The sequence below is a fragment of the Podarcis muralis genome, chromosome 2 (genome assembly GCF_964188315.1).
Source record: "Podarcis muralis chromosome 2, rPodMur119.hap1.1, whole genome shotgun sequence".
NCBI lineage: Eukaryota > Metazoa > Chordata > Lepidosauria > Squamata > Lacertidae > Podarcis > Podarcis muralis.
The window spans coordinates 38,809,488-38,826,237 of NC_135656.1; the positions used below are offsets into that span (position 1 = coordinate 38,809,488).

The 16,750-nt window shown below is 42.9% G+C and overlaps 2 protein-coding genes across 12 annotated transcripts in view; one reads left to right on the forward strand and one right to left on the reverse strand.

The window, feature by feature from the left end:
• The window catches only part of TBCD (tubulin folding cofactor D), a 125,450-nt gene extending 113,037 nt beyond the window's left edge, over nucleotides 1-12,413 (forward strand). For all 6 annotated transcript variants that reach the window (XM_077924294.1, XM_077924292.1, XM_077924291.1 and 3 more), the window contains 7 exons: nucleotides 840-961; nucleotides 2,981-3,058; nucleotides 5,253-5,342; nucleotides 7,028-7,115; nucleotides 7,586-7,695; nucleotides 8,475-8,559; nucleotides 12,089-12,413. In XM_077924294.1, the coding sequence (XP_077780420.1) occupies nucleotides 840-961; nucleotides 2,981-3,058; nucleotides 5,253-5,342; nucleotides 7,028-7,115; nucleotides 7,586-7,695; nucleotides 8,475-8,559; nucleotides 12,089-12,097 (582 nt within the window). In that variant the 3' untranslated portion in view covers nucleotides 12,098-12,413. The remainder of the gene's footprint in view (nucleotides 1-839; nucleotides 962-2,980; nucleotides 3,059-5,252; nucleotides 5,343-7,027; nucleotides 7,116-7,585; nucleotides 7,696-8,474; nucleotides 8,560-12,088) is intronic.
• A 71-nt stretch (nucleotides 12,414-12,484) lies between these two features.
• Nucleotides 12,485-16,750, reverse strand: part of QTGAL (queuosine-tRNA galactosyltransferase) — a 182,298-nt gene continuing 178,032 nt past the window's right edge. For 5 of the 6 annotated variants that reach the window (XM_077924299.1, XM_077924298.1, XM_077924296.1 and 2 more), the window contains one exon: nucleotides 12,559-14,140. In XM_077924299.1, the coding sequence (XP_077780425.1) occupies nucleotides 14,060-14,140 (81 nt within the window). In that variant the 3' untranslated portion in view covers nucleotides 12,559-14,059. Of the gene's footprint in view, nucleotides 14,141-16,750 lie in introns of all 6 variants that reach the window. The other variant, XR_013391844.1, reaches the window with a different exon arrangement.

Consider the following 16,750-nt stretch of genomic DNA (forward strand, 5'->3'; position numbering starts at 1 on the left):
AGTCCAGCATGACCAAATGCTAATGACAGGATTCTATATTTTTGCCACTTCAGGGTAGTCAATATGTCAACATCTGAAATAATCCAGAAATGATGCTCTCTTTTATTGGCCCTAATGGGCTGTAATGCACTATTCACCGGTCCCCTGCACTGGAAAAGAAATACGAATCGCTGAGTAGGCCTTTATCTTACTGTTTGGAAAATCACTGGTGGTGAGGCATTGTTCTCTTGTGCCTTTATACCATATTAAAAGAACTTTAAGGACTCACAAAACGTGTTGAATTTATTAGAAGTGCAGTAGTTCCTGTGAATCTTACTGCAGTCTGGATCTTAAGGGTTAGTCACAGAGGGTGGATGAAGGTAATGTCCTAAACATAGGCAGGATCCCCCAGTAGCCATAAAACGTAGCAGTCTGTGGAAAGAAGTCCTTGTTTTCTCCCTTCCATCCAAGTTTGTTTAGCAGTTATAAACACTGTGCACATGTAGAAGGGACTGTGTTAGCAGTGCACATATTTCCTGGATAAAATGCAAAATGTGTCATGCCACTGGCTGCTTTTCTTGCTTATTTAGCTGTACGTTTAAACATCCAATTACATTTCCTATTTAACTGAAATGGCACAATGTTACCAGGTTGTTATGGGTCCTTGGTTATAAAGGATGCTGAAGTGCATTTTCCCTATTGTTCATGTAGTGTAGAATTCCTATCGACTTTAAAACCTCAAAAATCAATTTTCTCTTCTCCCCTGCCCCCCAGTCTGAAAAAAAAGTCCCTCGGAGATATAGTGAAGGCTGAAGTTAATCTTTTCATGTTTGTTTATTGGAAGTGTTTTTCACTTGCAGGTAAGGTGCTCATCACAGAGCCTGTTCAGCTATCTGAAGGGAATTCAGAGCAATATGGATGCAATGAACATATTTTGTGATACACTGCTCAAGGTCTTTGAGGACAATCTGCTGAATGACAGGTAACCTATATCTTTCTATAGGGGCTTGTTGGGCACATTCCTGAATGTATTCCTGTGTTTCCAGATAAATCGCTTAAAAAGTCACTATAGTTTTCATTCTACTCTCTTTGACTTGGAATCTATGGTTATGAAAAAGCCTAAGGCCAGAAGTGCAAGTCAGTGGGCCAAATTTTTTTTTGCTGATTTGCCAGGCATAAGAGATAGGAAGGCACAATAACTTGGCTAACCAAATTGCATTTGGGGGATATTTTCCTGAATGGAGCACAGGCTACATAACTAAATGGCAGGAATGGGGAACTGGATCTGGCCTGAGGATCCAGAACTGGCCCCCACCTCTGCCTCCCTGTCTTGTCACCTGACACAGGATATGATATCAGTTGATTCAGTGTTCAAGCCATGGAAGCAGTCACAGGCTAATCTCCAAATTTGGCACTGTATTCTCACAGCACTGAGAACAAAGCAAAGCCTCTGCTGCTGGCTACCTCTTAATTATCAAGGGGCAAATGGAGGCTTATTTCTGAACTTGGTGTTATGGTCCCACAAAGCACTCTAGAAGAGAAACGTGCACCTCACTATGTGACATGTGCTCTCTCATGAACTATGAGTCCCAGAAGAACTCATTTGTTCCTTCTGGCATTTATTTCCTGTGCATAGGCAAGAGGAGCCAATGGAGTGGTAGCCAGTTAGCAGCATGTTGGAGGAACAAACACTAGAGTTATCAGGAAACATGGGATGCAGGCTCTAGAACATAGGTGAGGAAATGAATTGTAGGCCTCTGATCATCCAAGAATATAGGGCATGAGATCCCAAGGACAGGGAGCAGTGTCACCATGCACAATTAATATGGATACAGTGGTACCTTGGTTTACGAACTTAATCCGTTCCGGAAGTCCGTTCTTAAACCAAAGCGTTCTTAAACCAAGGCAGGCTTTCCCACAGCAGAGGTGGGGACCCTCCAGATGTTTATGAACTCCAGTTCCCAGCAGCATGGCCAGTGGTCAGGGGTGGTGGGAGTTGTAGTCCAGCAACATCTGGAGGGGCCACATGCTCCCCACCTCTGCTCTAAATTTTCGAAACAGATGAGGGATAGGGTGTGTATGTTAATGCTTGAACACTGCCAGTAAAACTATTTCCTCATCACATTCTGAAAGGGTATGTAGGCCAACAGCCAGAAAATGACTGTGTGCAGGCACACGCCCCACTCCTTAATGGGAATATTCAGATGTGTGTCTCAATGTATAAATTACAGAAAGGAATCCAGGAGCCTTGCCAAACTCTTGCAGACTCTTATCTGACCATTCCCTGGAGCTAAAATGGTTGAAGTTTGAACTTCTGCACTTTGTTTTTCCCATTTCAAATTTTGTTTAGGAAACGAACCAAGTATTGTGTTAGATTCTGGATACTGGAGAGCCATTGCGTCACAAGTTTTCACACCTGCACTGTTTGTGGGCAGAACTGGACAGTAGCCTTGCAAATGTGTGGTGCCCACACTTGCCAAGATAGCAGGAATGTGATGGTGAGGGCACTTGCAGGGAAGTTTTTGCAGGAGGGAAGGTGCACAGTCCCGTCTCCCCATCCCTTTCATTGCATGTTGATTCCTTGCAAATGATTCCTACCTTCTGGGCAGACCTGGTTTCAGATCCTGGCTTTGGGAGAAAAATTAAAAATCCGGCAGGTTGGTAAATAGGGAGAAAGTATTCCTTTGATTCTCACCCCAACACAAAGAGCATCTAGTTTTGCCCTGTAAACACCACAGTGTGTGATTCCCCCTATGAAGTGAGAATGGTCATATGGGCACTGCAAACATGTGTGACTGTATTACCACCTGACTACTGCTTTATGATCACACTAAGTGTGCAGTTAGCTCTCAGTCATGCTCTCAAACTAGTTTTGGCTATATGAAAAGACAGAAGTGTATGAACTTTGGCAAAAGTTTCTCTTTTTAATCTGAACTGTGAAAGTCCCATCGCAAGTGGTGTCAAACATGTTGTTCTGTCTTCTGTGTGTTTTCCTCAATAGGGTATCTGTACCGTTGCTAAAGATGCTGGACCAGATATTGGCCAATGGCTGCTTTGATATTTTTCTAACAGAAGAGAAGTAAGTACTAATGAGCATAATATAAAGCCTCTCTTTCCCTGCCTCTCCTCCAATTGCTGCTGTGCTGCAGGAAAACAAGCCATAGTATGGCTGGGTGTGTCATCTGAACCCAGGGTCATGATCAGAAGCCAAGGTTTTTTGCTTATTGTGTGTGATTTGTTTCTTCCAAACAAACTAGCCTGTGTTCAGACAACACAAGACAGACTATGGCATGTTCCCCAGCAACAAAGCTGGAATGGGGAGAACCAAAGGGCCTGCAGCTCATTCACACTGAACCAGTTTGTTTTAAATGTGGTTTAATGTGATGTGCAAACCAGGTCATAAGCCGTACTAAGAGTTGAGTTGTAAATCCTGTTTACAAATTAAACAGAACTAATGATGATCACCTGCAATGTCAGTCTCTTTGTAGAAATAATCCCAATGAACCACTGAACAGTATCTTAGTAAAACTACCTCAAGTGCGTGCGTGCACACACATGCACACTTGATCGTAACAAAATCTCAAAGTAGATACTTGAGTCATGTTGTTCTCTTGTCCTATGAGATACCAAATGAAAGGGCAGGAGAAACTATTCTTTCCAGTTTTAGTAGCATATCCAGTATTTATACCTGAGTGTCAGTTGCAGTTTTCTGTGTTTACTTGCATGTCCATTTGCCGAAGGTGCAGTAATGTGCCATCTAATGGAGTGTATTGCTACAGGTGACGCTTTGACTTCGTCCACAGATGGGTGCTTTCCTTAACAACAGTAATTTCATACCTGTGCAGGCTCTCATCTGGGGGGCACTCTGTGCTCTTGATTTAGGGACCACCCTGAGTGATGTCGTGATTGATCTGGTAAAAATGCTGCTCACCTTTTTTAAAAAAGCTCCATTTTCAGGAACACGTGTGCCCAATTTGCATAACACAGAACCTTTTAGACAGATCCCTTTTCCCTATTCACTGATCCTGTTTCTGCTGGAGTGCTGCCCATACAGGAGAAGGAATTTTCTCAATTTCCTTTGGAGAGGCTGTGCTATTTGAGATCACCCATAGGTTAGAGTTAGTTATTACAAATGTGGAATTGGCAGATGACAGAAAGCAAAGCAGGTCTATTTCAGATGCAGAATCCTACACATTAGACTACATGCACTAAATTTTTTCCAGATGCTCAGCTGTAATTGGCCTCTTTGCTGAATGCCTGTATTGTCATTTCCTTTGGAAATCACACCTCATTCCCTATATTGCCATTGTCCTGTGCTGAAAAGCAGCAAGCACTCCTGTTAACTGAATTAATTTCCAATAAATTCCATCCTGTCTATGCACAGCCTTGCATAATTGCTAACAAAGTTAACCTGGCTTGAAACAAAGAATGCAGAATCCATTCTGCACTCTACCTTGCAGCAATATTATACAGATAGAATGTGTTTCCTTAGGGGTAATTTACACATGTGCAGCTTTGTGCAGCCTTGCTTACAAATGGAGATTCTGGATAAGATTTCACTAAATATGCACACTAAGAAACACTTAATCTTATTGAACCAGCTTTATGTTCAGGGGTGTATGTGTTTGTGCGTCTAAACTAGTTTAAGAGCTATATGAAATCTTTTCCCATGCGGACTTAAAACATAACATTAAAAATATATATATTCAAAGCTTTAGGCATAGAAAATAGTGGTTTATATCATACTAACCAGCATGTGGAGGGACGCGGGTGGCGCTGTGGTCTAAACCACTGAGCCTTGGGCTTGCCAATCGGAAGGTTGGCAGTTCGATTACCCCATGAGGGAGTGAGCTTCCATTGCTTGGCCCCTGCTCCTGCCCACCTAGCAGTTCGAAAGCACATCAAAGTGCAAGTAGATAAATAGGTACCGCTCCGGTGGGAAGGTAAACGGTGTTTTCATGTGCTGCTCTGGTTCGCCAGAAGCAGCATAGTCATGATGGCCACATGACCTGGAAGCTGTACGCTGGCTCCCTCGGCCAATAAAGCGAGATGAGCACCGCAACCCCAGAGTCGTCCACAACTGGACCTAACGGTCAGGGGTCCCTTTACCTTTTTAACCAGCATGTGATTACTAGGCCAAGATATTAGCACCCCAAACTGAAGTCCACTGTGCCAGCTTAGTGGTTAGTGATTGCTTATGTAACGTCCAACACAGTTTGCAACACTCAGGAGAACTGGTCCCCTCTGAAATAATGTTTACTTAAAATTTTCAGCCACCCATTTCCTATGAAGTTACTCACACTCTGTAAAGAAGAGAGCAGAAGATCTAAAGATATCCAGAAACTTCGCTCCAGCATTGCAGTGTAAGTTGGGGGGAAAAATTGTAACAAAGCAGAGGGATAACTAGGGAACTATTAAAATAACCTAGTGCATTGAGGAAAGAATTATCATTGCATTTGTGTAGTGGCTTTGGGGCGGGGGGCACATGAAAATGTAACAAAAAGCTCACCTCCCATTGTAAAGCAATCTTGTGATTTCACTCTGTTGTTTTTTTTTAAAAGTGCCAATGCATTGTTGCCATACGGAATTTAGAAGCACCTTGTATGAGTACTGATTCTAAAGCAAATACTGCTAACTAAAACATCCCTAGTCTGTTGATGTATGGCCTTAACCATAGGGCAGTTTGGATTGTGATACTCTACAGCAGTGGTTTTCAACCAGTGTGCCGTGGCACCCTGGGGTGCCTTGAATGATAGTCAGGGACAACACTGGCCCCTTTCCCTCTTTCCTTCCCTCCCTCCCCTGATGCCCTCTTGCGTCTCTGCCTCCCAAAAGTTTGCACAGCTGTTTATTGCAACAGCCCTGGCTATAAGCTCCCCAGGCAAATGGTGCCTCTGGGGCTGGTCAGGGGGTGCTTCCCAGGCCCCTGTGGGGCAGTGTGAGGAGGCCTCTCTCTTTGGGGCAGGGGAGAGACCAGGGTTGGCAGCTGTGGCTGCCCAGAGGACTCCCAAGGTGAGGGGAGAAGAGAGAAGGCTGAGGGAACACTCCGCAAGGGAGGGTGTTTGAAAAAGGGCGAGTGGCTGTCCGCTCTGCAGGCAAGGGGTGACATAACTGGGCTGCTGAGCCCCACAGGGGTGCCGCAGAAAGAAGGCAGTTGGTCAAACAAGCCATGTACTCAAAAAGGTGAAAACCTCTGCTCTACAGATACTCCCCACCATAGGCTAGCTGCTGAAATAACCAACCACCATAGGCTAGCTGCTGAAATAACCAACATTCTGAGGTCTTTGTAGGACTTGATGGGGATTTCTAGAACCTTGCTGCTAATGGTTCACTTGTTTTAGTAAGGTGCTTCTCTCAAGTTTGTTCACTTCTTTCATGTAGCAAATCTGCTGCCATCATAGTTGATTGATTGATTCAACTGAAGAACTAGACAACACTTGCTCTGTTGTTGTTTTTTAAAAACACACACATAAAATTAATCTTTCTAAGTGTGTGTTATGGAAACTTTTAAAGTTTCTTTTTTTAAGATATAAGACTTCTTGTTTTTGCAGTTCTAATAATCAGTTCTAACCCCCCCTCCCCCCGATACCAGCTTTCAGATGCATGATGAGAGATAGACATGGCAGAAAGATTTGTTAAGCTTTGTTTGCTACATTCTCTGGGTTCAGTGTCTGTCCGTTCACCTGTTCTTTGTTAAGGATATATAGGCTGAAAATCAGCAGTACTTCTCTTGTGAAACTTCACAGTTTAGCAAATGCTTATCTATTGTTTTATGCAAGAGAACTTCTTTTTGTAGTGTCAGGTGAGTATACAGCACCTTTTAGTTTTTAAAGCCTCATATCTGGCACATCTCTCTCCAAGAACGGTTTCCAAACTCAATTTCCCCCCATGCATATATTTCTGCAGAGTTTGTTGTGACACTGATAGAGTGCAGCAGAGGCCTCCTCTACATTGCACATCCTTTCTGGACTCAATAATACAATTTCTCCTCTGTGGTAATATGAAAAAAAGCCACTGATGAAATAACATTGCTTATTTTTTTATAAAGGTTTTGTGGTCTGATCCAGTTTCCAGGCAGCATGAGAGAGAAAGTTCTGTTTCAGCTCCTCCTCCTCCTTTGTCATCCGTTTCCTGTTGTAAGTATTGGAGATGTTGGTTAGGAACTTGGAGGTGTTGATCTTTTATTGCTTGTGTGGATTTCTGTAAATGTAGTTGGCCAACTTCATGACTATTTGCATTTCTTCTTCCATAATGTGTTTGTAAATCACTACCATCTTCCTTGAAGAGTGCTCTCAGTTTAGCAGTTGGGCTCACCTCAGTGCTGTTGTTTAATGCACAGCAAATAACCCAGCTTTAAAGTCCACTCTTAGACATATCTGGCTATTGAACCAGTATCCTGTTTTCTGGACCTACATAGCTGAAAGGTAGAGTGATTGTATATTCTAATTTACTATGCTGGTTGACTGGAGTGCATGTGTATAGAGCAAGCAGTACATACAGATAAGAGTGTTAACCTGTGATTTTCTGGACATGATACAAGGGTGTTCTTATCCAACCATTGAGTCTCTTTAGAGTAATTGAAAGCTATTCCTTTTTCTACCTCCAGATAAGAAAGGCAACAGCCAGTAATGTCTATGAAATGCTCATAACTTACAGTGATATTGCTGAACCGGATATTATAGAGGAGGTCATGACAATTCTAAGTGACACTGACTGGTGAGTTAATGCAACCACACCTACAACCTTATGCTGACTCCCAACCCTTGACATTTAACCCTCCATGTTGGAGTGCAGATTCAACCAGACAAATGTGTGTTACAATGATGACCGGGGAGGTTTGATGCCACTTTCAATTCACATGAATCTGGAATACAAACTTCATTTGATGCAAGGAGTGATCTTGAACTGCATTTGCTTATGTTGTAGATTTATACACCACCTTTTGAGCTAATTGACTACCAAGGTAGCTTATACAATTATACAATACAAATCTATTAACTCCTCTCCTTTGGTGGCTGGCTGCTAAGAGAAACACTCGAGGCTGTGTGATGTTACTGTTGAGGCCTCTTCCTATCTCTCTAGCATTTTTGCCACCATCATTGCTGTTCTTAAGGGCTTCTAGTGAGACCAGAGCAATTAGTTTCAGGCAGTGTTTCTGAAGCTGGGCTGTCACTCCTGAGTGGGGCTTTTCCACAGCTCCTGGCTTTGTGTGTGTGTGTGGTGCGCAGTGAAGAGATTTCCTGGGGAATGTGGCATCAAAACCTCTCCCTACTCTTTAGTTACTGCCCTTATGGAGCCTCCAGTGAGCTCAGAACAGACAGCTTATTAAGTAGGGAATTTAAACTGCATTTATGTTTGCTTAGTTTGTGGACTACTTAATTCATCATAGGTTTACTTAAATGGGTTGGAGTAAAGTTTGCTAACTTAAGTACTTGTGATGTGATAGACTTTGAATCTGTCCGTATAACTTGATGCTATTTTCCCTCTCCAAACAGGGATGCAGAATTGTCATTTCTGAGGAATAAGCGCAACTATCTCTGTGACTTAATGAAAGTGCCCAAGCCACAACTAGTAGCTAAGGTAAAAATTTTAAAGGATCCATTTAACTGACTGTGAATATTTTTGGGGATTCTTCCAGGAACGACTTGTGACCTGCACATTTAGCAAAGCCCACAATTTCAGGGCAGGATATTCAGAGTTTTGCTTCAAGCCTAGCCCTCTTTAGTATGTGCATGTGTGGAACTGCCAAAAAGCAAGTGCTTTATAGCTCCCTTCTATTCTCTTGAAAGCATTCCAGACTTCTGGTGCTTAGCTGCTTGAGCATGAATTAATACAGTGCAGCTGGCTCCAAAAGCAGGCTTAAATTCCACTCTGAATTTTACAAGAAAATATGAACATCATAGCATCTGTCTCTTAGATCCCAACTTTAGTTCAAAGAGAGGAGGCTAGGTGATTATTTGTTCCAAAATAATTGCAGAAACACCAGTGAGATTTTAGTAAGTCAAAACATGGATATGTGCAGCTCAGGTATTTGTAGTAGAACTCATGGCTCCTTCATGCCCACCCCTCGTCCTGCTACTGGGCGACGCAAAACTAAGCCATGTGAGCTTGGCTTAATGTTATTGTATGAACTGAGCCATTAAAAAAAATATTTATTTAAATTTTCCATGAACAAGTGTATATATATACATATTTGCAGCCAAAAGAAAACAGCAGAAAATGAACAATCAATGACCAACATTCATTTGACAACCATTCATATATTTGAGTTGTTTGACAGCAGTGGTGGACTTTCCTTCCCTGGAGGTTTTCAAACAGGTTGGATAGCTATCTGTCAGTGATTCCTGCTCTGCAGGGTGGCCCTTGGGGTCCCTTCAACTCTACAATTTTATGATAACCGCGACAGAGAAAACAATACGCCATATTCTCTGTTGTTTCTTTTAGTACCAAACCTCAGCGATGCTAATTTGAGGTTTTAAACTAAAATAGGAAAATATTGACATTCCATAAAGTGGTATCCCGTTCAGAGTTGCTTCTCACACTTGAGATTTGAAAAGTGCGACCTGTGTGTGTGCCCATCTGCTCTTCGTAAAGTAGTTTTGAGTACTGGTTGAATATAGCTGTATCCAACCTGCAGTGCTCGCTGCAGTTGTTTACATTAATGTAAGGTACGTAACCTGTCCCCAATATGCACTTAATTCCAGGTTTCTTTGTGCTGAGGTTTATACTGCTTTCAGGAAGAAGTAATGTCCAGGCAGTTACAGTGACACCTGTTAAATGGCAAATGGGACAGAAATGTCCTACAATATGCAATAGGAATACAACAATACATTAGTGTTCCTGGTTTGGTGGAGGGCAAAGTGGTTGTGCAGCAGCAGCAGCATCAATGGAGGCATGCAGTGACGAGTTGTTGCTCTAAGCCAGAGCTGGGGTTTGTTCTCTGAGGAATGACTGGTGGTGATAGTTTAAGTATGATTCTATTTGCTGGTTGTGTGTGTTTGTGTTTGCCTCCCAAGTGACGATGGAATAGCAATTACAAAGAAATATTCAAGTTAAGATTTAACTAGGAGAAAAAAATGCTGAGTCCTGAAAGCTGTTTTGCATTTCCTCGGTATCAAAAGATTTGAAAATGGTCCCATGGCTCTCTGATCTAAGACTGACAGCCACATCTGCATCTCTTTGTGCTGTAGCTGAAGGCTTCTCTCTCCACAAGCTGGAGGAATTTTCACACAAGGTTGATTCCCCTACTACCCTATTTTTCAGAGGGAGTGTATGAAAAATATGCAAGTGCTATCCAGCTTTCAGAGCTCACATTTCACAAAGAGAACCACAGAATGCCTTATAAAATAAGGAAAGAACATTTCATGTGTGTATCTTTTGCCAACTCTCTTGACCTTGATTCACCTTTTTTAGTGGGGTGGGGGGCAAGCTTACAGTTGAATTCATTAAATAAACTTGTAGCCATGAAAGACCCCTCTCTTTAATATAAAGAGAAGTGGTCAAATGAATATTTTAAATACCTAGTAGTTTAATAAAATGGCATATCTTGGTATACAAAAGTCGCTACATGTGCAACTTACGTAGTGCCCCAGCTGCACTCCACAATGTATTGGATATCAGCAACTGGAGCTTACATGTGTTGCTCTGAACAGGGGTAATAGATAATTTGTAATAATATGATTGGTATTGGAGCTGGGCGATAAATCAAGGAATCGTCTGGAACTGATATGGCTTCTAGATCACGATACCGGCTTCACAATTTTTGAGCTGCCAATACATCATGGCTCTACATAGAGCACACCTCACTCCCGTCTCCCTGCGTGCACTGTGCTGGCAGTGGCTGGGGAGCCACAATGTACCTGCAGCTCAAAAAGTCCAGCCATGTGTAGATTGTGCACCTGCCGCCACCTCAGGTGAGCTGGAAGCGGGCTTCCTTAAACTACTCCGCTGAGGGGTGGGTGGGAGGCTGCCTACCACCAGTGGAACAGTTTAAGGAAGCCCCCCACCTCTGCCTCATGTGAGCTGGAGTGGGGGGGGGGCTTGATCAACTGAGGGGTACGGGAAGCTGCTCACTTACCGTCTTTTTCGCTCTATAGGACGCACCTTGTTTTAGAGGGGGAGAACAAAAAAAAAAAAAAAATCTTCCCCTCTGCTCAGGGCCCTTCAGCGAAGTGGCAGGAGAAACAGAGCCCCTTCCATTTCTCCTCCCGCTTCGCTGAAGGGGTGCTGCGCAGCTCTCCCTCTCTGCTGAAGCCAGGAGTGTCTTGCTGTCTTGCTGACAGCGGAGAAATCTCCGCTGTCCCGGGAAGGCAGGCGGGGGGGGGGGGAGCAAAGACTTTTGCCCCCCCCGCCGGCCTTCAGAAGAGGTCCAGGACCTCTTCTGAAGGCCGGCGGTGGGGGAAAGTCTTTGCTCCCGACGGCCAGCATTTTAAAAGCGGTCCGGGATAGCGGGAAAGCGCAGCGCAATTCCCTGCTATCCCGGACCGCTTTTAAAATGCTGGCGGTGGGGAGCAAAGCCTTTCGGCTCCCGACGGCCTTCCTGGACCTCTTCTGAAGGCCGGAGGGGGGCGAAAGGCTTTGCTCCCCACCGCCAGCATTTAAAAGAGGTCCCCGGAGATTTCCCTATGGGCTTTCTTCTTGCGAAGCAAGCCCATAGGGAAATTCGTCTTGCGGAACGACTCAAAAACGGAAAACTCTTTCGTTTTGCGAGGCACCACTGTACCTTATCAAGCCCCTTCCCAATGTTCTTGCTCACACAAGCCAGAGGAGTGTGGCGCTGGGTGATGTATCTCTGCTCCTTCTTCCTCCCCTAAGGTGGGAAGGAAGAAGCAGCCGAGATACATTTCAGACATTGTAATATATCAGTAAATTGTGGTATTTAGTTGCTGATATATCATGATGTTAAAAACCAGGTACCACCCAGCCCTAATCAGTACTGATGTATACACAGTACAGTAGCATCATCCCTTCCATAAGGAAACTCAATTTGTTATGCATAGATTTAAGATGCCTAAGCTAACTGTTTGACACCACATCTGTGGAACTGAATAATCTATTTTGTTTCAAAATAAGCTGTTAGTAACTCACGGCTCTTCCTTCTTTTCTGCAGAGCACATAATTGAAAACAGTCAATATTAGGAAAACAAGTTCTTCAGAGCAGTAGATACAACAGCAGAAGGAGCTACTGTCACAGCAACTTGAAAAGTCAGGATTGTGGAAGCGTCTTTTCAGAAGCTGTGTGCAGAAGGGGTTTTAAACTCAAATGTATGTTAACAAAACAAAAGTCGATATTTCTAGTCACTCCTTAATCTCTAACCACAAGATGGCAGTTTGGCCACATGATATTCTCTTGTATTTCATGTTCAGTATGTATGCTGATGTTTTGTGTTTCTTTCCCCAAACTGGATTAAACATCTATTGGAAAGATCATCCTACCAGCGTTTCCTGTATAGTCCATCTTCTTCAGCTGTTGGCTTGGTTTACAGTGAATATTTAATGCAGTAAAGGCAATTTGTATGCACTAAGGGACTTTATCCTGTCAAATGAAATTATGTACCACTGTTTTTGTAAGAAGAACTAATGCACAACTCCAGTTGCTGTGCATAGAAGGGCAGCTAGCAGCTTTGCTGTATAGGGAAGAAGAGAAACACACACACCAAGCAAAAAGGTTTGTTTGTACACTTGGTATGTTAGCAGAGCAGAGTGGCACAATGATGTTCAGGAAAGGGACTATTGATGTTCTTGGCATGTGTGAAGGGCACCAAAACAATGGGATCATAACCTAAATTCATTGTGTGATTTCAACTGGAAAAATGTTACCTCTATAAACAGGAAGTACAGCTGACTCTCCTGTCCCACCACCAATTTGATATGAAAACTCTCAGCCTGCCATACACTAACATTCTCTGGCAGTGTTCAGATACTGACTGTTTTAATTTAGTTTATTATATATTACAAATAATAATATAGCACCCTTCAGTTATATTCCTAGGGCACTTTACAAAAAAACAAAGCTAAATACCAGAAAAGCAGCCCAGAAACAGTCTGAAGGTTTAAAACTGCGTCTGAAAAGCCTGGGGATGTTTTTTAAATATCCTACCTGGAGCTACAGGGGCAATAAGCTGCTGTGAGCAGCATCCAAAGAATGTTTTTGGAAATGTTATTTTTCCCCTCCCCTCCCATTTTTGGCTATGCAAAAATGGTGCAAAATAAATTTGTCTAGACTGGAGAACCAATGTGAGCCCCTCCCTCTGATACAGAGGAACAACCAGCAAGGTTATGTAGAAGTAGTTCTTGTTATCACAATGGACTTCACTACTATGGAACAGGAGTGCCCTAAATGACTAGTTAATCTCACAATAGGGGGAAAAATATAATGGAGACCATTTCCAATCACATTTATGTAAAATTATATTCTAATTCTCACGTTCGACTTTTACCTAGCCTGAGGATAATGTGTAGCCTCTTTAAGCCTGCATATAAACCACATGCATCACACAGCATAGCAAGGCTTTACCTTAGAGGAGCCTCCAGCTGTTCCTGCCCATGCTGGAATTACACAGGCCCTCACCACTTCTTGATACATAGGTCAACTGTAAATGCACCCTTCTAAAAACCAATGCAAGAACAATTGGTTGTGTGTCCCCTACAATGTTAGACATTTCAATGTGTTAGCTGGGGTAGGGTGGGGAATCATCAAAGTTGTGACTTGTCTCATTTCCCCCAATGTGCAGGTTGTAATGGATCAGCAGGATCTCATCCTGCTATTCCTTTACAATGTGTGAATAGTGCAAAGGAGTGACATCCTTGAAATGCTAGCAACTCTGTGGGAAACTCCTTCTGTACACCTTCCGATCGAGAGCAGCATTCACAGCAGAGTTTAGATTGTATACTAAGCTTTGCTGTCATTCCACCATCAGCTGTCCCCCCCCCCCTTTTTTTAAGGAAATACAAGTAGTATTTCACCTTTTAATTTACTAATACCTGTTTTGAGGAATTCCTTTGGAGGTGGGGGCAGAAACAGGCTAGCATCTCCTCTGGTTTGTCTAGCAACATAAAGCCTTCCAGTGCACCACATTCTTCAGTTAAAATGATAATAATCCACAGCTTCCTTCAGATTCAACAGCTTCAAGTTTTCCTCAAACTGTCCACCTGTCAAATCCTGTCAAAACAAAAGATCAATTAGTTGAATCTGTCTGACATACTTAGATTTCAAAGATCCTTCTTTACAGGAGTGTATATGGTTGGTTTTCTTTTGGTCTGTTTGGTTGGTTGTAAGTCACTCTGGGTTGATGCGGGCAAGTTAAAGGTTGTACTAAGAGATACCGATAATAGTTTGCTCTCTCTTCCTTCTCAACCCTCGCTTCTTTTCCTGCCCCGAAACTATGTAAATCCTCTAGCATGAAACCACATCATTTCCGTGATCCAAGCATACAATATTAATGTTTAGTCACAGCAACAGTCATTGTCAGTTGAACTGATTCCAATACGGGTGTGTAGGATTCTCTTCCTAACATGCTGAGCTTGTAGGAACATTTCGACTACAATCACACTGTAAAGTCCAATAATTTAAGGACTTAAACTTGAGCATTTCCCATTGTATGGGGGATACCTGCATATCTTACTGGTAAGCCTGAAGGGAGTTTATTGTCAGTCCAGGATATTTGGGTGGAGGATGCAAGTCTGAAATAAATTTGATCCACGTTATAACCATTACTATCTATTAATAGAGGTTTCATTATTCCAGATAAGAAATGACCACAGACCATAGCCAGGGGCAGTACAATGGATCATATAAATACTGGCTTATCAGAGCTCATCAGGTCTCCCATCCCTCTTGACCAGCAGTTCTCAACCTGTGGGTCCCCAGATGTTGTTGGACTACAACTCCCATCATCCTTGAGCTCTGGCCTTGCTAGGTAGGGATGATGGGAGTTGTAGTCCAACAACATCTGGGGAGTCTTGACACTTGCACATGCTAATGACATTGCTGTCCCCCACCCCCTGGACATATAGAATTCTACATATTCTGTGACCTACCCCCCATGTCCTTTATGGAGTAATGTAGGGGGAGGGAAGACTTACACTGCTTTGATGCTTTGTAAAGGCAGATTCCTTGTGCTTGAACAGTATCAGCATAAACCTTAGAATGTGCTGTAGCACAGTTCTGATCAGGCACTATCCCTTCCCGTGAATGACTTGGGGGTGGGGGGTGGGATTCTATCTGTTGCAGAACAGGTAAGAGCAAATGTCCCAGCACCTGATGTTCTGGTATACCCAAACAACGACGATGGATTCAATACTAGGTAATAGGTAGGACAAGGAGAATGCAAGGTCCTTAATTTGACCAGGAAGTGAGCAACACCAGCTTTCATGGTGATAGTGATTTGAACAGAGTGCATAAAAGCAAAGTAGGATAGCGAAGGGTAGAGGTTAAAAATGGACCGAGATGGGTTAAGGTGAAGGAAAATCTTTCTCCCTAGCACAAATATTGCTATTACCGGAACTACTGTCTTGCAGATGAGGACCTAGACCTACGGGGGGGGGGGGGGACACACGACCCAATAGCAACACTAAATTTTTGACCCACAGATGCTACTTTTCAAGCGACTTAAACACATAACATTCTGATGACAGCTCAACATATTGCTGATTTGGTGGATTTTGCATAATGAATGGGTTCTTTATTAAGAGCTGCTTTCACCAAGCAACTGGACTATTAACTCTGGCTACTGGTGATTCCTCCAAATCCTACCTACTGTACGAAGAGGAACTTTGTGCCTATTTGCCAACCTGCACAGTCTGATGTGATGATACCCTCCACCCAACCTTGTGATTGGCAAGAAAAGCAGATGACATCATTCGCAACTTCAGCATTTCTCTTGAGCCTTTAATTTCAGGGTGCTTGTAATTTATGTTTCCAGTGGGATTAGCCTTAAATAATACTCCATCATTAAGATTAGTAACAACAAAGGAGCTACTGCTTCTGAGTATGAATAAAGGGTAATGTAACACTTTTGAAAAGTAGGACACTAACATGAAGCTTTGCCTTAATTCGATAGTCCCAAAGTGCATGCAAATTCCACAGACGTCAGGAGAACATACCTGCATGGAAGCATATACAAAGCTGGATTCTAGTTGCTACTTGAAGATCCTAAAGCAATATCCACCACTTAACAAAGCGTGTTCCCGTATTAAACCATGGCATGCGACGGTGAGCCTTCTCTCTTAACACAATCCTTACAGAGCTGCATACAATATCTTCAACCTAAAAACCTTTTGAATCACAGAATTCAAGACATTGTGCAACCTCAAAAATCTGCCCTATTATTAAGCTTCAACTGCGTGAACAAAGAACTGGAAAAGTTGGGTGGTGATTGTGCACTTCTCACTTTGAATTTGACCAAACACAAAAGTAGTGCAGAGTCAAACTGGATTAAGGGCAACAGCAAAAAAATATTCTGCTTCGTAAGTGGATAGATTTTAAAGACATGCACAATGAAACATGGAGAGCAACATTCTCTGCTTGATCCATCTGAAACCCTTTGCCTTCACGTGCTGAATATTTTTTTTACTGAATACCCAGTAGGGTGTGCACTGGGTAATTCTTCCTACCAAGGAAGACTTTAAAGAGAATGCCAAAACAAGCTAGCCAGGAGCTGCTTTCAGGATGGAAGGTGCGCCGCACAGCTGGCAATTGCAGAAGTTCCACCCATAGGTTTAAACTGTTTCCAAAGCAAACAGCCCAGGCCTTACAGCCATCCAAAGCTAA